This window comes from Monodon monoceros, unplaced genomic scaffold, assembly GCF_005190385.1.
Source record: "Monodon monoceros isolate NGI ecotype Baffin Bay Population unplaced genomic scaffold, NGI_Narwhal_1 Super_Scaffold_21, whole genome shotgun sequence".
NCBI lineage: Eukaryota > Metazoa > Chordata > Mammalia > Artiodactyla > Monodontidae > Monodon > Monodon monoceros.
This window is the reverse complement of record NW_021703778.1, coordinates 124,217,074-124,240,873: the sequence shown is the minus strand read 5'-3', so window position 1 is coordinate 124,240,873 and position 23,800 is coordinate 124,217,074. Positions and strand designations below refer to the sequence as shown.

Sequence of the window (23,800 nt, the reverse complement as noted above, 5' to 3'; positions counted from 1 at the left end):
AGGCTCAGTGATTAGACAAGTTATTTTTAATTGCTATATGTGGTTTTACAATTTTTACCTATAAGGAAAGATCTGCCGTATCATAATCCATATATATATTTGGCAAGGTATAGAGGAAATAACTTTGGGAATTTAGTAAGCTCCACCACCATTCAGATTATGGCTACTATATTTCTAAATTATATTAAAACATAAGAACTCACTAAAGTGTAAAATATCTTCTGCTATCTCTGGTAAATTGATACTTGATAGCCATTAACAACATTAATGTGGGAGTTAAATCACACTAGAGATCACACTAAGATATTCTAAAATCAAACTACAAAAATTGCTAATACAAGAAGGGGGGCCTACAAGGAAAGGAACTGTGTTAAAAAAAACCCTTTATCCGACAAGTTATTCTTCATCTACTATTTTATTTTCTAAATGGCTACAATTCTGCCATTCTTATCAGACAAGCAACCTTGGTTTCTGAAAGACAAACTTTCTAAAATCCAAAAGTCAATTGTCAAGGGTTAAGACTACTCCGTAGGCCAATTCTTTAGAGACATAGTTCTGTCCTAAAAACTCGAAGGTTGTGATTTCTGAAAAAACAGCATAATAAAAACTGCTATAGAACTTTCATTTTTTAAAAATTTCCAACTGCTTTTGTGTCCTAAGTTATCATAAAATCAGATTAAATTTGGTGGAACTAAATCAGGGCAAAACCTCCTATATAGCCAGGATTATAAGAACCAAACAGATTCTCTTTTTTCTTCATATAAAAGCTAGGTGACTCCCAAACTAAGTTACTTTATACCATATATCCCTGGAGAATAACATGGCCCAACACACCACACGTCCCACTTAACCTAGTTCAAACGAGTAACGTAACGTGAGAAACTGCACTGTGTAATTCCTTTATTTTCTGCATATTAGTGCTTTACCAACACTACAACCATAAAGAACACAATTCCAAGTACTGTACTTTTTAGTTTGGGGAGATCACAGTCTACAGACTCATTTACTTATATTAGACAAGATTAACCTCATTGAAGACTTACTTCAGTTTATAAATTCACATAAAATACAGAAATTGATGCAATTAAACAAAAACTTCAGGATCTTATTTCTTAACTTCTTAGATTGTAACTTTTTTTGCAGGCTATAATTACCTGCCCCATGATCATCAGTGGTTATGATTTAATTTAACTACATCAATTATCAACCTTTTATATCCTTAAAGAAAATGTAAGTGAAAATTACAATTTCTTAGCAAAAGATTTAAGGTTTTCCAAATTTCAAATATTTGCTTTCCCTCCTCCCCCAACCTTCAGTTAAGACATTTCAAATAAACTAAAAATAACCACATCTCACCTGCAACATTCCACAGCAATCACTTGATGTATAAAATTTTAACTATGCCCCCAGTTATTTTAAGACAAACAAAAAATGGCTGCCTACCAATCTGTCTGTCACAAGTTAGAAATACTACATTTAAGAATTAACATGAGGGTTTCAAGTTTCCTCCAGTTTAGGCATTTATACCTTTGTGCTTGTCGCTTCAGGATGTTACTATAACATTGATATTTATATAACCCATGTTTATGTACCTTAATATGTAATCGTTTAAAACACTAGTAATTAAATTTATGATGGAGCTATGGGAATTTTAAAAGCAACTAAAATGTTCATAGACGTGTGTCAGCTTCATTTCTAGAGATACTTCTACTAAAGTGAAACTGAGAACTTCATACTTTAGTTGCATTTGAATACAAAAATCCCTCTGCACCATTAGGAGCCTACAACATAGCACCTCTTCTCATCTGCCTTAAGTAAAATGTTTGTCAAGAGTTTTACTTTGAAGAGTTAACTTTCTATAGCCTTATACTTCTCATACATCTTTGGTAAAAGCTCCATTATACAATATGGCCAAAGCATGAAGGACCAATACTGTCCAATCATATACCATGATATCCCGTTCAATTTTAGTTTTCAGACACCCTCATAAACAAAACCCCCTCCACCTTTTCCTGTATACTGCCTTTGCAGTCTACATTTCTGAATTCCCTAAGTTTAATTCCTTGAGGATCTCTAAAATGAATCCTTAAGGCTATATAAGAACCAGATGCTGCTACACAATTCTGTATCAAGCATTAACATTTGGTTCAAAGTATTATCATAGTGGTCTCAATAATCTAGTTACTGGTCCTAACCAGCTAAGCAAGTAATCTTGTTAGGATCTGGATATCACCAGTGAGCACACTGCTTACCCTTGAAGAAAAGTAAGTTTACATTCATTGTCATCTGTAGGTTCTTCCTCTGCATCCTACTTCCCCTTTTGTCATTCCTCAAGTCTACACATCATTCATTCATCACATTTCCTTCCTCAAAGGAGATAGTGTATTATTGAACCAACAGGATATCTGACTATTAGCATGAGTTAATCAAACAGAATACCTTTTTCATAAAACATCTTTTCCAGTGTTCTAATTAATGGAGATATGGATCACTCATCTATTAAAAAAAAAAAAGACTTATATCTTCAGCTTAATCAATTGCTGTAATGTGGAAACACGAATTTTTTTTTCCAGCTAGGTAAAAGGTGCATGTAATTTGAACTGTTAAATGCTTTATTCATGAATAAACATTCTAGTAATTTAAAAACTATTGGTCTTAGACATTTGAAACATGGTAAAAGTATATATTCCAGTTTTGCCCAAAAGTCACTTAAAATATCTACAAATATTTCATCTGTGTGTGGCATACACCATTATTGCTCCATTTTCTGGAAAAGTCTATTTTTAAAGTTAAAAAAGGGAAAACACAGCAAAGTTGCTAACTTTGCAGTGAAAAAAAAAAAAATCTGTGTCCTTGACAGGTTACATTTTCATAGTTTTATGCAGTGTAAGTTAGCTATGTAACGGGGAACTTGAGTTTTATCCTTACTCATGCATGATGTATGTTTCAGAACTTAAGAGTTGAAATTTCAAAGAACTTCTTACATTACCTGTTTAACACAGTGATGTGCAACTGAAACATATTACAATGATATTACTCATTATTTGCCACCGTGGGCTGTTTACTATACTGGTCTTAGATATAAAAGGGCACATTTGAATTTACTAAGTTAAAGTCAGAACTCATAACGGAGGGGAAAAAGGCCTTAAATATAAAAGACAAACGGCAGTTTGATTAAGCAATAATTTTCAGTTTACTAGATGAAACAGACTTGCAACACAGTCTGCATGAATGCAAAATAAGCCATCTACAGCAGGTGATAAGGAAACTGGGCAAAAAGGAAAAAAGCATACATTGGAAAAGAAGATTCCCTCGAAATAAAAAAATCAAACCATTATTATAAAGGAATTTACCAAGAACTGCTATATTTCCCCCATCCCATTTGCTGGAAGTCAGCAAGAGCATCTAGCACTTTGTGTTCATGTCAAAAAAGTCAGATCAGAGCATCCTAATGCAAAGCAAAGAAAAAAAAAAAAGAAAACAAAACAAAAAAGAAAACCCCTAACCCCCTCCCCCAAACCGCAGAACGGTAACTCCAGAGTTCAAATTCAAAGAAGAGAAAGTGGCAACTGAAAGAGGTGATGGTGGCGATAATCCTATGAATGGGTTTTTGATTTCTCTCCTTCCGGGGGATGGGCAGAGAAGAGGCTCATTAGGATTTGTAGTTAGAGGTTAACCATGTGAGCCCCTCATAGAGTCCGTCCCCCGAGGTGGCACAGGAGGGCTGCACATACCAGTTCCTGTCCCGAATCCGGGTCAGGCCCAGTTTCTCCTGGATCTCGTGGGGTTTCATGGCATCGGGCAGGTCCTGCTTGTTGGCGAAGATGAGGATTATGGCGTCCCTCATCTCCCGGTCATTGATAATGCGGTGCAGCTCCTGGCGGGCCTCGTCGATGCGGTCGCGGTCGGCGCAGTCCACTACGAAGATCAGACCCTGGGTCCCGGTGTAGTAATGCCGCCAGAGCGGCCGGATCTTGTCCTGGCCGCCCACATCCCACACGTTGAACTTGACGTTTTTGTAAGTCACGGTCTCCACGTTGAAACCCACGGTAGGGATGGTGGTCACCGACTGGCCCAGCTTCAACTTGTACAGGATGGTTGTCTTGCCGGCTGCGTCCAGGCCCAACATGAGGATCCGCATTTCCTTGTTTCCGAAGATCTTAGATAGCACCTTCCCCATCGCGTCGGAGGAGCCGGGGCCGGGGGCATTCAGGTGTCCCGGGTCCCCTCCGCCAACAACGCCGCCGCCGCCGCGAAACCGAAACGGAGCCTCCCAATCGCGAGGGCGCCCGTGCGGCCTGCGTGGGAGTCGCCTCCTCGGGGGAGAGGCCCGGACCCGTCGCTCACTCGGGCATCACCCACCGCACAACTTGATTCCTCCAGCTGCCGCGGCCGCCGGGACGCTGAGTCTGCGCCGGGAGAGCCGCCGCCCTGCTGAGGCGCGGCCCGGCCCGGAACTGCCCTTCCCCCCGCAGGCGCCGCGCGAGCGCCGCCGCGGTTCCCGCTCCTCCGCCTTCTCCTCGCTCCGCCGCGGGAGACTGCGGCCTTTCGGCCCGGCTCCCGGTCCCCGAGCACCACGCTCACCAGCGACCCAGGCCACCCGAGAGGCAGCGCGGCTCCGGCGCCCCGTCAGGTCATTGATCCTCGCGGGAACTCGGTGCGCTGCCTGCAGACAGAGACAGGGAGAAGTAAGTTACTGCTAAAGCCCCAGAGGAGAGTGGAGACCGAGGGGGCCCGCCTTGCCAGCTCAGCCCAGTAGGTTACCTCCAGCCGCCGCCCCGAGCGCGGGCTCCCTCCGGCCTCCACCGCCTCCTCCCAGCTCTGCCGCCGCCGCCGCCGCCGCCGCCGCCGCCGCCGGAAAAGGCGCCGAGGAAACCGCCTCACTTCCCCTCCCGACCACGCAGGCGCAGCAGAGGCCGCCCGTTCGGACAAGAGCGACCTCTATAAAGAGAGCCTCCCGCGCTCTAAGCGTCGGGGCGCCACGCGCGGAGGGGCGGGGCTACGGCGGCTCAGAGGGCTCGCAGGTGCGGCCAGCCCCCACCCCCGCGAATCTCGGACTCTCACCCGCGGCCACCTGTCGCTGCTCTAGCGTCTTGTCCACTCTCTGCATTACTCTTCCGCAGTCTCTCCTCCTCCGCCCCCATTCAAACCAGAAGAGCCGATCCACTGCGGAGCTCCACGGTGTGGGGCCCGCGGACCGCCCGCTCCCCTGACGAACGCCTCCCCTGTACTGCTTCCAGGCCTGTTCTCGGACCCCGGTGCCCGCCAGATGCTCCGCGAGTTCCCTCCAGCTCGCCCCAGCCTTCGTGTGCCCTCAGTCTCACAGGGAAGCCCTAGCCGCTGTTTTTACCTTTCCCCCAGCCTTCTTTGGCTTCCCTTTATCCCTCGTGCTCTGTGCGTTTCCTGAAAGACACGTGGGAGGCTAGTGGTTCGCGTGGAATCTGCCAGTCAGTGCGGCGCTCTTACTGGGTTTGGGTTTGCTCTGAAGCCCGTCTTTGGGACATTGGAGCCCTATGTTACACATCTCGTCAGGACCAGTCCACGTTTCTTAAAAATTACAGTATTATCAAAAGTTCCCGTGCCTTGCCGCTTTTTCAACTTTTTAGAAGGTGGTCATTTTTAATATTTAAGTGTCATCTCCTTTTAGTGTGATTAGTAGTAGCTTCTCACCCAGCCACTCATTCTTAACTTTAAGAAGCCTCGACGATATAATCTTAGTGTAGGATTTAGAATCAGAAAGACTGACTACTTCTGTCGCCTGGATTTGGACATTTAACCTTACTGAGTTACCTCCTGTGTAAAGTGAGTGTAACACTGACCTTTCTGTCCGCAAACCCCATTTGATGGTTAAATAATGTTTGTAGAAAGCTTCAACCTTTTTGTATCGAATGGTTAGTGGTAAAGTTAGACGTAAAGTTCAAAAAAGGTGAAAGCTTGAAATGTAAATAAACCAAAGGGAGGAAAAACAGGAAAACTGTGTGTTTTTTTTTTAAGAAGATGCTGTAATAACATAAGGTAACATACTTTTTATGTCACAATGTAAGAAAGTTCGATAATGGTAGATTGGTTAAATGATAACCTTACAAGCTTCAGCCTGAAGTAAATTTACTTAAGTTATTAATATTCTGGCAATGATTTAATTTACTTACCATCTGCCTTAATACGTATGCCCTATCTTAAAACTGAAAGAAGGATTTGGAGTCAGAAGATTGGGGTTCAGAGTGTTACCCCTCCGTTTTATAGCTGTGAATCCTTCCAGTCCTTGTAAACTTCATTTTTTTATCTGTTGAACGAGATGAAGAATATCATCTCGAATGAAAATTGTCACTATTTATTGATTGTTGTCATAAACACTGTACTAAATTACTTTAAATATTTTACTTTAATCTGCGCAGCAACCATGTGAGGTAGCTTTGAGTGTTAGTGGAAACTGAGGGTCAAAGAGGTTGAGTAATTTTTTGAAAGTCACAGAGTTGAGATTAAATGGTGAATCTACAGCTGATCCTCTTAACCCCCAAATTATGCTCTCTCCCTGAGTACTTCACACAGTTGTTCGGAAGCTCGATTATGGTACCGTTGACTCTTGAACAACACGGGTTAGAACTGCACAGATCCACTTATACTTGGCTTTTTTTCAATAAATATGTACTACGTTATTACACAGTCCGGGTTGGATGAAACCACGGATGTGGAACCTGGGATATGGGGGACCAACTAAGAAGTTATCCTCAGAATCTGGACTACATTGAGGTGAGCCCCCCAACTCCCCTATTGTTCAAGGGTCCACTGTATTTCTTAAAATGCTTAATAACTATAAATAAAGTGCTATAATAATTATTATATTTGAGGAAGGAATTTTTTTATATGTGGCAGTGAGTACTGTATTTTGCTTCATTCCAACATAATAGTTTTCTCAGAGCGGATTCCAATTTTTCCAACTAGATGGAAGATTGATCTGCTGGACTTGGATTTATTTTTCAGTGAAAGGTGTGATATAATTAAAAATAGAAGCAACTTGAAGCACTAGCATCTACCTGGCACTGACACTGTGCTAGGGCTGAAAAAGTTCATTTTTGAAAGCCAGCTTCCATTTATCTTCTAGCAGAATTCATGGAGGCAGAGACTTTGCCTTGTCCACATAATGTCCCCAGTGACAGCATGTAGGTATCAGGAATTGTCATTATTTGAATGAATGATTACCTCTTATACCACAGATGAGACAAAACAAAAAAGGAAAGGCACATACTATTTTATCTGCAGTTTGCAATAATAGGTTAATCAAGATTTTCATACAGTGGCATATCTTATAGTGGCTCTTCATACAATAGATTATTTTTAAGTAATGATCATAAAACAAATAATAATGGCCAGAATATAAATACAGTGAAAAATTTTAACTTTGTATATATACAAAATTTTTTAAACAGTGCGTTTCAATAAAACCAAACTATCCGCAAAAAGTAACAATTTAGGGGACTACTAAATCATACCACTGCTGAAATATTTTGTTTTCTTGACACTTTCTTGAAGCAATTAACAATTCAAAAAGTAAATTTCAATTCTAAAAATATTACTGTCATTCAGTGACATTTTACAAATAAACAAAAATTTCGTTTATGAAACAAAGTATTAGATTTCTCAGTTTGCATTCTGTTTCACTGTTTTAAGTTATAGACACAGATGAAACTCCAAAGACTAACTGCTGTATAAAAATGGATCTCTGCTTTGTAACTCAAAGCCTGCAAATAAAGAGATTTCTCCAGCTTGCTTTCAAACCAGGCTTCCCTTTTAGAAAACACCATTTCATAATTTCTAATCTGTTCAAACAGCCACATATGTTTATTATAATCCTGACTAAAACACTATCTTATAAGAATAATATTTACTTTCATCAAATGACTTAGCTTTCCACTTTAAGATGAAATAAATGTCTTCCTTAACAATAGCACCCCGTGCTATTTACCCCCTGTTTCTGAATTCCTATAGCTTTTTAAAAATCACTCACTCTGTATGACTCTGTCATATATTTCTTTCTATCCCACGCAGGGCCAGGGAAATTCTGACCACACAGTGAGGGTGGGAACCAAAATGATAGTTCACTCCTTCCTCTCCCTATGTCAGCTGAGGAACCACTTTCTAGTTCTTCCTCTTTAACCAGAAAAAAAACTGATATCCCAATCAAAACCTTGATAATTACTTTAGTTATGCCTGAGTATGAAGACTTCATCTCATTTTCAGCAATATTAAAAGTGGAAAAGATAGAACTAAAAACAAAAGTTTGAATTACAGTTGATATTTTAGCAAATTGTTTAATAGTTATGGCTTCAGACCATAAAAATAAACACTGGGGCAACATAGTCTGGTGGCACAAGTGAATAGAAAAAGCTAAATTACATCCTTAACTTACTCCCAATACTTCTTGACTTAGGTTTAACTTGGGTAATTTGTTCATCCTCATTGATCATCAATCTCCCTGTTCCTGCCATAGAGAAATCTCTCTTAATTGATTAGGGGAGTATATGTTATTCTCCTTTTCAGTTGAAGGAGCCGAGGCACTGAGAGGGTAAGCAACTTTCTTAAGGTCTATAAACGGTACAGAGGAGATTTGAATTAACACTTCTTTGATCCAAGTCTGGTGTTCTTTTCTCTATTGTGTGAACTCTGGAAGCTGGACTAGATCAATGGTTTTCAGCTCTGGCTGCACATTAAAATCAGCTGGGGCATTTTTAGACTGTATAAATTATTGAGCCCACCCCAGGTTAATTAAGTCAAAATATCTGTGATCGAGGTTCTACCCCCCAGTATTTTTTTAAGGCTCCCTGAGTGATTCTAATATATAGCTAAGATTGAGAAGCACTGAACTAATTGCTAACTTCCCTTCACATCAAAAAATTCTATGAATTCTGAGCTTATTTTCTTATTCCTCATCCCCAAGATGTATACCCACACACACAAAGTTTTGCATAGTATAGTGCAAAAACTTTAATCACAATAATCGATTATAAGTTACCAAGGCATTAGACCTGTCAGACAAAGGCATAAATGTTTCTAAATTCTTGCAAAGAAAAGTGTTTTGAAAATATACTATAATTATAGCTAAATTTATTGAATTATTAATAGAGCCCCATCAACTAGTCAACACCATTAAATGAAGAGAAAGTAAGACATTAAGTGAAGAGAAAGTAAGACAAGACACTTGGCAACCATAGGATGATCAAAGTCATAAGCTCTAGACTAAAACTTGTCTGTGGATACTTCCCACTTGGCTGCCCAATATGCAAACACTTCTATTTGACTGAATCACAATTTAGGTAGAAGGAAAGATGAAGGGGGGCAAATAGATATTCCTTTTCCTATTTCCCTGGTAGCTAGGGTTTGGGTAAGTGAACTGGGTTCAACCAATTAAGTAATCAATGTCCTAGTCCAGGCTTTGAATTTTGAGAGATTCAAAATTCCACAGTTGCTGGGACAAGTGTTCAGAGTGACTGAGTCCAGCAGCATGGTGGCAGATATCCAATGGCAGAAGTGCCAATGACAACAAGTGTCACAGTGAAAACACTAGCAGGACATGTCTAAAGCCATCAATTCTATGACATAGTCCTAGCAGTGCCTTTTCTACCCTGTCTCTACAGCCTTCCTGACAATTCTGGGGGCCCTCTTGATACATTTCCAATAAAATTATTTTCTGCTCAAGTTAATCAGGGTCAGTTTTTCTTGACTGTGAATAAGAACCCTGAATAATACACATTTTAATTGAAAGAATTCAAAATAAAATCTTTTACCAACATTGTACGAATTGAACATCTGATTGTGTTAGTAATTTTCCCATTAGATGGTCATTTGAAAATAGAGTCATACACGTAAAATTATAGAATCATCATGATTTCTAATCTGTTAAAATTATGTTCCTTCTCATGGAAGTTTATGAATGTGTTGTTTTCAAATCAACCATTTGAATCAGTAAAATTGTTGGAGTGAGAAACATTTCATATCCTGGAACTATTCATAACATCCCCTGTTATGAAGAAGCATATAATCTCAGAAATTTAATTTTCAATATCAGAAGAGTGTTTTTAAGCTAAAGCAGGATTATTACTTTGGCCTAAACTGACAGTTAGTTTACAATATTGATTCTCTGAAAAAGACTTTTGTTTAGAACAGAGAGGCTAAATCGTTTAGACTGCTTAATTGACTGAATACTCCAAACCTTGTAATTAAGTAATAACACAACAGTGCGTGCGGTGTGTGCGGTAACATTTGTTGGGCCCTGTGCTATCAGTTATGCAGCTATGTTGTTATTGTACAATAACATACTGTATAGCAGTGTGTTGGTGCACAGTGTGCCCTTGAGGAAGACATTCAAGGGACACCAAAGATCTGAGGGCTAAAAATCCTTGTCCTGTCTTTATAGTCATTCCAGCTTTAAATTTCCTAATTTATAGGTTTTGTCTTTTGCTTTGTCTTGTTTCGTTTCTGTTTTTGTTTTCCCTCATTCTTAGAGATACAGGAAGAAAACAGCATATAAGCAAAACAGTGACCCCTAATTGGTGAATGCATCACAATGGTACTAAACAAGTAGATTTACTAATTTTAAGGCATCATGCAGTTTTAGCTCTGTGTATTACTCCTTGCCTCTAGCATGGGATTTTGCATTTGATCTGCCTTAGTTTCTGACTTGCTGGTTAGAGATTCAGCTTCCCAAGGAGATGCTCCATATGGCTAGGTTGGTGGTAAAAGAAAAGTGGAAGAACTTTCCATGTTACAGAATCCAGAGAAAAGAATCAGTATTTCAAATCTCAAGAAACAGTTGGTAAGTCAGTAAATTTAAAACTGTTTATAGATTAGAAACCAAATAATTAAATGGTTTTAAATGCCACATAGTGCTGTTTCAAAGAGAGAATAAATGAATGAATGAAAAAGTGAGTAGGAAAGAAGAAGAAAGGAAGGAAGATAGAAAGAAAAAAGGAAGGGAGATAGGGAGGATTGTATTGAAAAGCAGAACTTGGCAATGTTGTAAACTGATACCCTAACCTAATCCAAAACCCAGTTTTGGGCTGAAAGGAAGAATTCCTTAGAAAAGCATAACCAGGTAGATTTATATGAGATTTCCTCCTCCATAACCTTTTCTTTTTTTAATGTTGCTTTATGTGCACCAAGAATAAACAGTGGAACAGTTTTTGCTATTCAGTACCTTTGGACCATCAGTATATTATTGTCTGTAGTTGCTCCTACTCTAATATACAGTTCTGAACACAATGACCAAGATTTATGAGTGTGGAAATGGTTGTAAAATCCTAGGTAAATGTTACACTATAACCAGTTTAACAATGGCTTAGCTGGGCAAAATTTATGAGTTTGTTTCCATTTTAAGCAAGAAAGATTTATATTCCAAAAGGCTTAGAAAGACACCTCCTGGATTATATGTCCACAAATAATAGTTAAATAACATAAGTCTGCTGAGCTAAAGACTGGCTTCAAGGGTAACATGACAATTTAATAAACTAGGGTCAATGGTGCTGTGACTCTCTCGGGTGAACTAGGGTGACAGTTCCTGTGCTCTCTTCACCATGGGAAAACCTGCTACCCTGTGTGCTGACTTCCCAAACTGACTAGATTGATGCTGGAAAAGGAAAGTTCTAGAGCCTTTGAAGCAGTTTCTGATGTTCGGCTTTATTTCCAAATGTAAAAATGGGTCTTTCTGCTGCTTAGTATATCTTTTAAACGTTATAAGAAACATAAGTCATGAATTCAACTTGCTTTCACAGTAGTAATGTTGGTTATATAAGAAGGTTAACCTGGGACTTTATAACAATTTCAATATAGATACATTGTTAACGGTATATCAAAGATTCTAGGAATAGAACAAGATACCCAGTTTATTGGTCACTTTTAGGCTGTCTTTGGAAATGGCCATCCCCATCCACAAGAACACTCCTGTCCTACTGGTTTTTCCATGTGACCCTTCCACACATACGTCTCTGGCCATACCAGCTGGACCACAGATAGACTCATTATCCTAATTTGCTAATCAGATTCTTATTCCTAAGAATTTAAAATCAGATCTGAAGGAAGACCATATCAGTATGTCTCTTCCCAGTGGGTCCATATCCTCCTAACTAGGGACTGTGTCACAGCCATATTCTTTTTTTTTTTTTTTGCGGTACGCGGGCCTCTCACTGTTGTGGCCTCTCCCATTGCGGAGCACAGGCTCCGGACGCGCAGGCTCAGCGGCCATGGCTCACGGGCCCAGCCGCTCCGCGGCATGTGGGATCCTCCCGGACCGGGGCACGGACCCGTGTCCCCTGCATCGGCAGGCGGACTCTCAACCACTGCGCCACCAGGGAAGCCCCATATTCTGCTTTTGAGTACCGCGTGGCGGACAGAGTTAGTCTTTGGGGAGAAAGAAAAAGCAGATGTTCAGAGAGAAGTAGAGACAAAACAGATTATTCCTCGGGCTCCATTGCACATTTCCAGGCCCTTCCTGGAGTCTGTCTCCATACCAACCCTTGAGTTTCATGAAGTACCTGTATCTTTATATAAAATTACCTTCCTTTTTGCTAAAGCAAGCTCCAGTAGGCTTCTGTTACTTACAGGTTATAGCTTTACAAAACATATCAATGTAGTGTGTAAGCAAAACAAAATTTTAACAAATAACATAAATATATCAAAGTCACAGACTTTAATGCTTCATGGAGAATTATATCTGATATAATAATACCTAATATAAAATAATTATATACTACCATCACTATTACATAATAAAACCAACATTAGAATTAGAGTAGGTAGGAGTGGACTATTGATAAATCTAATTAATTTATAAAAAGCTCTAAACTGTTCTGTGACCTGGTCTTTTGACCTATTCCTGAATTGCTTTATAGAGATCTTAGAATAATTTAATGCATTCCCTTATGCTATAGCATTAGTTCTCTTAATGTGGGAGGAAAAGAGACATCACAGAATTGCTGGAGAACTTTTTCAATCAATATCATTTGCCCTGAATAGAGGGTAATCATAAAAATTAATAAAATCTGGGGGAGGGCTTCCCTGGTGGCGCAGTGGTTGAGAGTCCGCCTGCCGATGCAGGGGACACGGGTTCGTGCCCCAGTCCGGGAAGATCCCACATGCCGTGGAGCGGCTGGGCCCGTGAGCCATGGCCGCTGAGCCTGCGCGTCCGGAGCCTGTGCTCCGCAACGGGAGAGGCCACAATAGTTAGAGGCCCGCGTACCGAAAAAAAAAAAAAAAAAATCTGGGGGAGTTCTGTGGCGGTCCAGTGGTTAGGACTCGGTGCTTTCACTGCTGTGGCCCAGGTTCAATCCCTGGTAGGGGAACTAAGATCCCACAAGCCATGTGGTACGGCCAAAAAAAAAAAAAACCAAAAAAAGTTAATACAGTCTGCTTCCAGGATGATGGAGTAGACATACTTTTCCCAATTCCTCCTTCTAAGTACAACTAAAAATCCTGGACATTACATATAAAACAAGCATAAGAAGACTCTGAAAATGGAGAGAAGAAGGCAGACTGACTAGAGACCTAGAGACCCAAGGAATGACATGGTGGTGAGTTCCCTGGGTTTTCTTTTTGCCATATCTATCGCAGGCTTAGAGCTTAAGAAGCTGGAAACCTGGAAATACCAAAAAGCCTCAAGGAAAGCTTGCTCTCTTTAAAAAAAGGATTAGGAAAGGGGCAACCTAGCAAGACAGAAAACCTTTAGAAAATAGCCACTTTACTCCAGCTAAAACCCAAAGAAAAAAACTGTAGCCCCACCTTCACCCATGGTAGCCAGGGCCAGGTTAGCAGCCTAGACTTTCACCCTTGCCAGGCTCTTAACGAGGTGTCCCAATCTCCTGCCTCCTCACTAGGCAGAGCAGGGAATGGGACTTTTCATACCCATCAGGAGGTGATGAGCCCCACGCACCCAAGCCCTTGTTGTCATTGGAGACCACATGGGGAGCCTGGACTTCCCCCTCCACTAGGCAATAAGGAGGTATGCCTTCTCCTTTCTGCTAAGGTGGTATCATAGGGGGCCTGCTGGAGAGTCAGGATCTTCACCATATGGAGGCCAGCACCCTCTTCCACCATTACCCGCTTCATCCCCAAGACTGCTCGCCCCTCATGGTGTGGTATCAGTGAAAACCATGTGGGAAGCAGTAATGAGGCACTTCTACTCCTTCCAGCAGGGAGGTATCACTGGAGGCTTAGTGGGAAGCCAGTAATCCCCATCACACACCCAGCAGTAACAGGGAGCCATCCCCCTAGGCTGTCAAGAGCCTAATGATGAACCTGGCTTCTGTTCCCACCTGGCAGTAATGAGGTGGTGCTCCACCTTCCTGTTGGAGAGGTGCTAGAGGAAGCCAGCTAAAACAGAAGGGTAAATAAGATCCAAAGTCTTATAATACTCAAAATATTCAGATCTCAACCAAAAATTACAGATTATTCTCCAAAAAATCATCAAGTTCTCAAACGAAGATCTCTGACTGAATGAAAAAAGGGAATCAATAAATGCCAACACCATTATGACAAAGATATTAGAATTATCTGACAAAGATTTTACAGCAGCCATCATAAAAATGCTTCGATGAACAGTTGTGGACACACTTGAAACAACTGAAAAAATACAGAGCCTCACCAAAGAAATAGGAAATCTCGGGCTTCCCTGGTGGTGCAGTGGTTAAGAATCTGCCTGCCAATGCAGGGGACACGGGTTCAAGCCCTGGTCCGGGAAGATCCCACATGCCGCAGAGCAACTAAGCCCGTGTGCCACAACTACTGAACCTGCACTCTAAAGCCTGTGAGCCACAACTACTGAGCCCGCGTGCTACAACTACTGAAGCCCGCACACCTAGAGCCCATGCTCTGCAACGAGAAGCCATGGTGATGAGAAGCCCGTGCACTGCAACAAAGAGTAGCCCCTGCTCGCCACAAGTAGAGAAATCCTGCACACAGGAACAAAGACCCAATGCAGCCAAATAAATAAATAAAATAATAAAAAATAAAATTAAAAAAAGAAATAGGAGATCTCAACAAAGATACAGAAGATATAAGGAAGAACCAAATGGAAATTTTAGAACTGAAAAAGTATAATAACTGAAATTTAAAAACTCAGTGGATGGACTCAAATGGAATAGAAGGGACAGAGAAAAGAATCAGTCGACTGGAAGATATAACAATAGAAATTACCTGATCTGAACAGCAGAGAGTGAATAGAATTAAAAAAAAAAATGAGAAGAGACTCAGAAACCTGTGCAACTATAACAAAACTTCTAATGTTCATATCATTGGACTCACAGAAGGAGAGGAGAAAGAGCGTAGGCTGAAAAAGTTCTCAAACAAATAATGGCTAAAAATTTCCCAAATTTGGCAAAAGACATAAACCTACAGATTTAAGAAGCTGAACAAACCTCCAAATAGGATATATCTGAGGAGACCCACATCAAGATGCATTATAGTCAAGCTTCTGAAAACTAAAGACAAAGAAAACATATTGAACAAAACCAGAGGAAAACAGCACCTTACGTACAAGGGGAAAAAACAATTTAAATGACAGTGGATTTCTTATCCAAAACCATAGAGGCCAGGAGGAAGTGGCATGACATGTTTTAAGTGTTGAAAGAGAAGAACTGTCAACCCAGAATCCTATGTCCAGTGAAAATATCTTTTGAGAATGAAGGGAAAATCAAGACATTCTCAGATAAAGGAAAATTAAGAGAATTTCACCAACGGAACTTTCCTAAAATATGGCCAAAAGAAGTTGGAAGTTCTCGAACAGAAAGGAAATAATTTTTTTTTTTTTTTTTTTTTTGCGGTACGCGGGCCTCTCACTGTTGTGGCCTCTCCCGTTGCGGAGCACAGGCTCCGGACACGCAGGCTCAGCGGCCATGGCTCACGGGCCCAGCCGCTCCACGGCATGTGGGATCTTTCCGGACCGGGGCACGAACCCGTGTCCCCTGCATCGGCAGGCAGACTCTCAACCACTGCGCCACCAGGGAAGCCCAGGAAAGAATTTTTTTAAAAAGAATCTTGGAATATCAGGAAGAAAGAAAGAACATTGTAAGTAAAAATATAGGTAAATACAATAGTTTTTCCTTCTCTTCTTTGAGTTTTCTAAATTATGTTTGATGATTGCAGCAAAAATTTATCACACTGTCTGATTTGGTTCTAAATGTCTGCTGAGGAAGCATTAGAAACAATTATAAACAGTAATAAGTGAACATAAATGTGTGAAGCAAAATTGATAAAACTGAAAGAAGAAATAGATGAATCCACAATTATAGTTGGAGACTTCAATACCTCTCTTGCAATAATTGATAGAACAAACTAGACAGAAAAACGACAAGTTTATAGAAAAACTCAACAATGGCATCAACCAACAAGATAATCAACATTTATAGAACATTTCACCTAACACTACAGAATACACACTCTTTTTAAAAATTTTTTTATAATTAGTTTATTTTTATTATTTATATATTTTTATTTTTGGCTGTGTTGGGTCTTTGTTGCTGTGCGTGGGCTTTCTCTAGTTGTGGAGAGCAGGGGCTACTCTTTGTTGCAGTGCATGAGCTTCTCAATGTGGTGGCTTCTCTTGTTGTGGAACACAGGCTCTAGGTGCGCGGGCTTCAGTAGTTGTGGCTTGTGGGCTCTAGAGCGCAGGCTCAGTAATTGTGGCTCACGGGCTTAGTTGCTCCACGGCATGCGGGATCTTCCCGGACCAGGAATCAAACCTGTGTCTCCTGCATTGGCAGGCGGATTCTTAACTACTGGACCACAAGGGAAGTCCCAGAATACACACTCTTATCAAGTGCCATATCCTGGGTCATAAAACAAATTTTAAAGAACTGTATATCATACAGAGTATATTCTCTATCCACAATGAAATCAAACTGGAAATTAATAATAGATAACAGGAAAATCTCAAAACCCTTGGAGACTAAACAGCACACTTTTGAATAATCCATGGGTCAAAAAGTAAGTCTTTAGGGAAAAAAAAGTACATTGAAATGAATGAAAATGAAAATACAATGTATAAAAATATGGAGGACACAGCTACAGCAGTGCTGAAAGGGAAATTTATAGCACTATTTCCCAAACTTTTTCATCACCCCAATACAGAAACTCTATATCCATTAAGCAATAACCCTTCATTCTCTGCTCCCCTCAGCCTCTCTCTACTTTCTGTCTCTATGTATTTGCCTTTTCTAGATATTTCATATAAGTGGACTAGTACAATATACATCCTTTTGTGCCTGGCATATTTTATTTAGCATAATATTTTCAAGGTTCATTTATGGTGTAGCATGTATCAGAACTTTATTTCTCTTTATGGGTGAGTAATATTCCGTAATACCATATTTTGTTCACCCAGTTTTCTATTGGGACACTTGGGTTGTTTCCACCTTTTGGCTGTTGTGAATAATGCTGCAACAAACGTCCATATACACATAACTGACCTTTTGTTTTCAATTCTTTTGGGTATATACCTACGGGTGGAATCACTGGACCATATAGTAATTGTATGTTTAACTTTTTGAAGAACTGCCAAACCATTTTTCACAGCACCATTTTTCATTCCCACCAACAATGTACAAGAGCTCCCCACATTCTTGCCAACACTTGTTATTATCCAGTTTTTTTTAAATTATAGCAATCCTAGTAGGTGTGAAGTGGTATCTCATTGTGGTTTTGATTGCATTTCCTTAATGATTAATGACAGAGGAAAGAATGAATGAATGAAAGCATAAAGGGGCTTACAAGTTTAATAAATTTTTTATCACAAAGGATAAATCACTCTTCTAGTTTATATTATATATTACTGTACAAGAGCACTAATATTCATTTTAATAATGATAAATAATAACTCATTATTTGTATACATTTGTTTTGATTATATAAATACCCTTTTTGTAATATGTAATACTGTTTATCCATACAACATGGTGACTATAGGTTGTCTCCTTTTACAGAATATTGCAACTAATATGTAGTGGTTTTGTCTTTCTTCGTTTCTTGCCACATGCCAGGCCATGGCCCCTTGGGAAATGAGCTGGGCCACAAAATGAATTAGAGCTCTGCCATTGTACAACAAGGGGGTCCATTTGAACAGGCACAAGCAGCCTGTGCCTTCAGTACATTCTGTATAAATAGGGTTACTTTCAGGGCGCATTAGCCCTAAAAGCAACCCCTGCGGAAACTACGAATCACTTTGATCATAAATTGCCATACACAAAAAACTTGGTATTAACACAATATGGTTTAATTATTAACAGTGTGACTTATGATAACATAATGTATTTATAAAGCATCCCCTAGCAAGCACCATGGTGCTATATATTCAACCATCACATCATAAAATCTCAAGTAATAGGAAGTTGTTTAAACCACACTCAAAAAGTTTAAAATTTCCCCCTCCAAGATAAAAGTGAAAGTTCATTGCCATTTGAACCTCAGAAGGCCTCAGTGATCTTCCACTGATTCAAGGGGAAGATCTTACCCTCCTCACCACCTCTACATAGGGAAAGCCCTAGGATTTTTATATTAGTCATACCCAGAGACCAGCAGTCATGCAAGATCAGAACCTTTCCAATCATTCTTCTCTTAGAAATTATGACCTTTCCTCAGGGTCCAAGGTGAATAGACAAAAGCCTATATCTTAGACTATTTGTATCATGTCAAGCAACTTCCTTGATTCTCTGTTTACACTTTTATTCTCAAAGCTAACCTTTATCCCTGATATTAAATAATAGTTGACACTTCAGGACACCTAGCACATAGCAGGTGCTCAATGGTTAATTGTTGGATGCGTGAATGAATGATTCAAACAAAGAATGTTATCTTGATCCTCTCTCACCTTAGTCAGTATAAGCTGTATGCAGTTTAAAGTATTTGTTTTTCTACCAAAAGCCAGGCTGTTCAAATATATTAACCTCGATAAATAATTAACCTTGAGACTTGAAATTTAAGAAAAAGCAAATCAATTTGCCAATTATTCTGGCAGGGTGTGACATTAGGCTAAGTCTACAGGGTCCTCAAACAAAGGAAGCACTCTTTCAAACTTTATCTGATGAAAATGAAACATTCTAATTTATTCTAATACTTTAAAAACGAATAAATTAAATACAGCAGAAAGCTTTTGTCACACTGGTGTAAAGAGATAGAATCGATAAAGTTTGTTAAATATAGGGAGTTTTATGTATTAAGTTTTGGTTTGGGGACGTGATTTATTCCACGTCAGATCAGAATCAATGTAACAAATAGCCATGCTATAATGGAGTTCTACTAAGTTCTTAAACATTAAACACTTCAGCAGAACTGTCGGATGAAAGTGAAAACATATTCAAATTGAGGAAAATAACCCCACAAGTTTAAGTGATATTTATAGGTCTAGCAGCGTGACACCGTATAAGTAACTGTGTCCACTGTCAGGATTTATTCTGATATTTGAAAACCTGCCACAAGAAATGAGTTTCAGGGTCGACGATAGATATTGTGAGATATTGTGTATTAACTATACTAAAGGCTTTTCCTCCAAGCAGAGTGTGGCCAAGACGTAAATGTTTATTACGTCAAAGCGTTAATTCTCATTAATCCATGGTTCGTTTATTAAGTGTAATAGAATCAGGGTCAGCCCACAGGGGCATGTCTGTGATATGCAAATAACCTATCGTAATGAAAATCCTGCCTGAAGCAGCAAAGGATCCCGCGGCCATAAGGGGCCGCGAACAAATCTGCCACAGGGCGGGGCCCGGGAGCCTTCTTTGGGAAAACGCAGCCCAGGACTGGACTGAGATCCAAGGGACCGACGTCTCAGTTGGTACCTTGTCCGCCTCGCCCCCTGGCGGTTCCCCTCTCTTCCCCTGCCGGTCCTGCCTCTCGGTCCTCGAAAAGCCCCGCCTCTCCTTGCCCTGGTGGCCCCGCCTCTCGCCCCCTTCCCCTCCACCCGCCGCCCCGGTGTCCCCACCTTCCCCAGACCCCCGTCGCCTCTCCTCTCCTCCCCTGGTGGCCCCGCCTCTCCCTCTCCCGGTGGCCCCGCCTTCCCCGCTCCCGAGGAACTCTCCCGCCCAGGCTCCTCTCCCGTTCCTCAGTAGTGGGAGGGGCTTGCCTGGGGGTCCACGCCGGCGGCAGTCCCCTGGGCGCGTTCTTTCTCTCGTTGGTTGGTGGTCTTTCCGCCTTCTTTATTTCGGCCGCGTCGGATCTCCTCCTCAGGTGTTCTCTCCGGGCTGTGCGCCCCTGCCTGATAGTTGCTGAGGCTGCAAGCCCGGACCCCGCTTGCCCACAAGCCTTCTCCCCACGCCGGGGCAGAAAGCCTCTGCGTCAGACCCCATGCTCTTTCCCGTTTAACGTTCCCCCGAAGGACTAATTTATAAATGGCTTGAGCTCCATGAGTGGAGTTCCGTAGACAGATTGAGACATACCATTTGGAATGAATGCAGAATCTATTCCAACATTTAGTGCCTCAAAATCTACTGTCACTAGGGTTATGTTTTGAAAAAGCAAAACCCCAGACAGCCAGACCATAACCTTGCTTTCTGCACTGTTAAAAAGTAAAAAACCTAGATAAAAGCTGGCGGGGATGTGGAGAAAAGGGGAACCTTGTGCACCGTTGGTGGGGATGTAAACTGGTTCAGCTACTCTGGAAAACAGTATGGAGGTGTCTCAGGAAAGTCAGAGTAGAATTACCACATGATCCAGCAATTCCACTTCAGGGTGGATAGCCAAAGGAAACAAATCATCACCTGGAAGAGACATCTGTACTCCCATGTTCCTTACAGCATTATTCACAATAAACAAGGTATGGAAACAACCGAAGTGTCCACTAACAGATGAATGGATCAAGAAAACACATACACACACACACACACACACACACACTGGAATATTATTCAGCCTTTAAAAAGAAGGAAATCCTGTCATTTGTGACATGGATGAACCTGGAGAGCATTATGCTAAGTGAAATAAGCCAGAGAAAGAAAAATACTGTGTGGTCGCATTTATATATGGAATTAAAAAAAAAAAAGTTGAACTCATAGAAACAGAGAATAGAAAACGGTTGCCAGGGGCAGGTGAGTGGCAGAAATAGGGAGAGGTTGGTAAAAGAGTGCAAACATTCAGTTAGGCGATGAATAAGGTCAGAGGATCTAAAGTATAAAATGGTGATTATAGTTGATAACATTGTGTTGTATAATTGAAATTTGCTAAGAGAGTACAACTTAAATGTTCTCACCAAAAGAAAAAAAAAGTAAACATGTGAGGTGATGGATGTGTTAATTAACTTGATGGCAGGAATCCTTTCACAATATACACAATTCATTACATTGTACACTTTAAATATCTTACAATTTTATTTGAAAATCATACCTCAATAAAGCTGGAAGAAAAGTGACAGAACATAAAAAAAGCAAGCACTGATCAAGCTTGTGCATAATTAACTTAGCACTGGATATTATGCACATCAGTAATTCATAAAACAATACAGGTGAAAAATATAGAATGATGAAGTGGTGGTTAGTGTAACTGACAGTGGTTTAATTTAAATCATAAATTTTACGTCAAATTGAGAAACTTATACTGCCACTAAAAGTATAGTGACAGATTTGAAAAGCAGAACATAAAAGTTTTATTTACAACATAATCATAATGAAAAAATGGATATGAATATAAAAAGAGATTGTAGGAGGACACAGGACTCAAAATAGAAAATCAGACTCCTTACAGGAGGATGAGGCTGATTCATCCCATTGGGGTGTCCTGGAGATGCCTGGACATCTCTTTCAGTTCCTGCCCTTTCTGAGTTTTGGTTAGCCACGGTTTTCCTCTGTGAGCTTCCCTAAATCAGAGTACAGAGTATGCTGCAATAATAGAGACCCCAAATATAGTGATTTAAATGAAATAGCAGCATTACCAAACCAAACTTGGGTCCACTCAACCGAGTGCAGCAAAGCCAATGTATTGACATTGGGTTGTGGTGAAAGAAAGTGTGGTGTTTGTTGCAGGCACCAAGCAAAGAGTCTAGGCAGCTAATGCTCAAAAGATCCAAACTCTCCAGTGGCTTTCAGGCAAGGTTTTTAAAGACAGTGTGAGCAAGAGTGTTGCAGGGTGTGTGATCTGCTCCTGGACATTCTTCTGATTGGTTGGTGGTGAGGTAATCAGGAGTCAACCATCATTAACCTTCTGATCCCAGCCATCTGGGGTCTATGTTCTTGTTAGCAGCATACAGTTAACTTCTTCCACCTGGTGGGGATTTCGGTATCTGCAAAACAGCTCAAAGGATAGGGCTCAGAATATTATCTCTAGCCCTTGAGGAGGAGCTAAAGGTCCTTGACTTTATTTAATAGCTAAACTATTGTTATTTTGTCTGCTTGACTGTTTTCCTTTGTTTTTGCATTTTCTAGCTTCTCTGATTAAATTTATTATCTGGTCCTTGGGGATCACCTAGGAGGCTAAAGTTTTTCTACAAACAAGAGGCAGTCAGAGGACATGGTGGGGGGGTGGGGGGAGGGTCTGTCCTAGGAAGGCCTGATAGGGTTTTGCTTGGTTACAGGAGCTTCTTTCTCATGTAACAGTCTGGAGGTAGATGTGGCCCAGGCTGGCAGGGTGGTTCAGCTCCATTAAGTTATCCATGGACCCTGGTTTCTTTCCTCTTAATGCTCTACCATACCCTAGGATATTTTCCTCATTTGCATGGTTAAAGCTTGGGCACTGACAGGGGTTTGCATTGGCACCATCTAGCTCTGGGGAAGGGCAAAAGAGCAGAACTGGAGGACAACTGATTTATCTTTTAAGCAAGTGAGGCAGAAGTGGCACATGTTACTTTCACTCATATTCTGTTGGTGAGAACTTGACCACACTTGGTTGTAAGAGAAATTGGGGGGCTTCCCTGGGGGGGCTTCCCTGGGGGGGCTTCCCTGGTGGCTCACTGGTTGAGAGTCCGCCTGCCGATGCAGGGGACGCGGGTTCGTGCCCCGGTGTGGGAAGATCCCACATACCGCGGAGCAGCTGGGCCCGTGAGCCATGGCCTCTGGGCCTGCGCCTCCGGAGCCTGTGCTCCGCGACGGAAGAGGCCACAACAGTGAGGCCCGCGTACCGCAAAAAAAAAAAAAAAAAAGAGAAACTGGGAAATGTGGTCTTTAACCTGGGCTTCATGTGCCCAACCAAAAATTAGTAAAAGGGAAAAACAGATTTGGGGGGACAACTATCAGTCTGCCACGTTTCTCTTGCCAACAAAAAATTAATCAGTCGAGCTAAGAAAGAATTGGAAAGTTTTATCAAGCCAAATTTGAGGATTATAACCCAGGAAGAGCATGCCAGAAAGCTCTGAGAACTGTTTTATCCATTAGAAGTAAAAGCACAGTTATATAAGTTTTTTTTTTGAGACAGAGGCTGTACATCAAATGACGTATTATTGACAGTTTACATAATCCAGATCTAAATGTCATCGTGTTAGGTCAGGTGACCCCTTACAAGAGCAAGAAGGAATGTTATCTTTTAAGGAGTCATCTTGTTGATGCTAGGAGAATGTTGCTGTTTATGGTTGGGCAGGTATTCCTGCTAATGGGGGCAGGTATTCCTGCTAATGGGGAAGGTTTGGTCAATGCATGATGCAGATACACTATGCACAGTGGCGGGAGAGAGAAGAGGCCAAAGGGCAGAGAAGAAATTTTTATGTTTAAAATTTTCTTGTCTTGCCATAAAATATGAATTTTATTTCACACTCCCATTTCTTTCCAATTAATTCCTTCTTAAGACGAGTTTGCCTACTTCAGTTTACAGACAGTCCTTATTGCTTGCAATTGAAGTACCTTAA

At 40.9% G+C, this 23,800-nt stretch overlaps 1 protein-coding gene across 1 annotated transcript; it reads right to left on the bottom strand.

Moving 5' to 3' along the window:
* Positions 1-883: 883 nt before the first annotated feature.
* Positions 884-5,254, bottom strand: ARF6 (ADP ribosylation factor 6). Its single transcript, XM_029239031.1, has 2 exons — positions 4,765-5,254; positions 884-4,666 (listed from the first exon to the last, which is right to left on the bottom strand). Exon 2 carries the CDS (start codon positions 4,178-4,180, stop codon positions 3,653-3,655), a length of 528 nt encoding a protein of 175 aa, XP_029094864.1. The 5' UTR covers positions 4,181-4,666; positions 4,765-5,254; the 3' UTR covers positions 884-3,652.
* Between the last annotated feature and the right edge of the window lie 18,546 nt (positions 5,255-23,800).

Excerpts from the sequence above, each read along its gene's own strand:
- ARF6 (XM_029239031.1), bottom strand. The coding sequence starts at position 4,180 with ATGGGGAAGGTGCTATCTAAGATCTTCGGAAACAAGGAAATGCGGATC.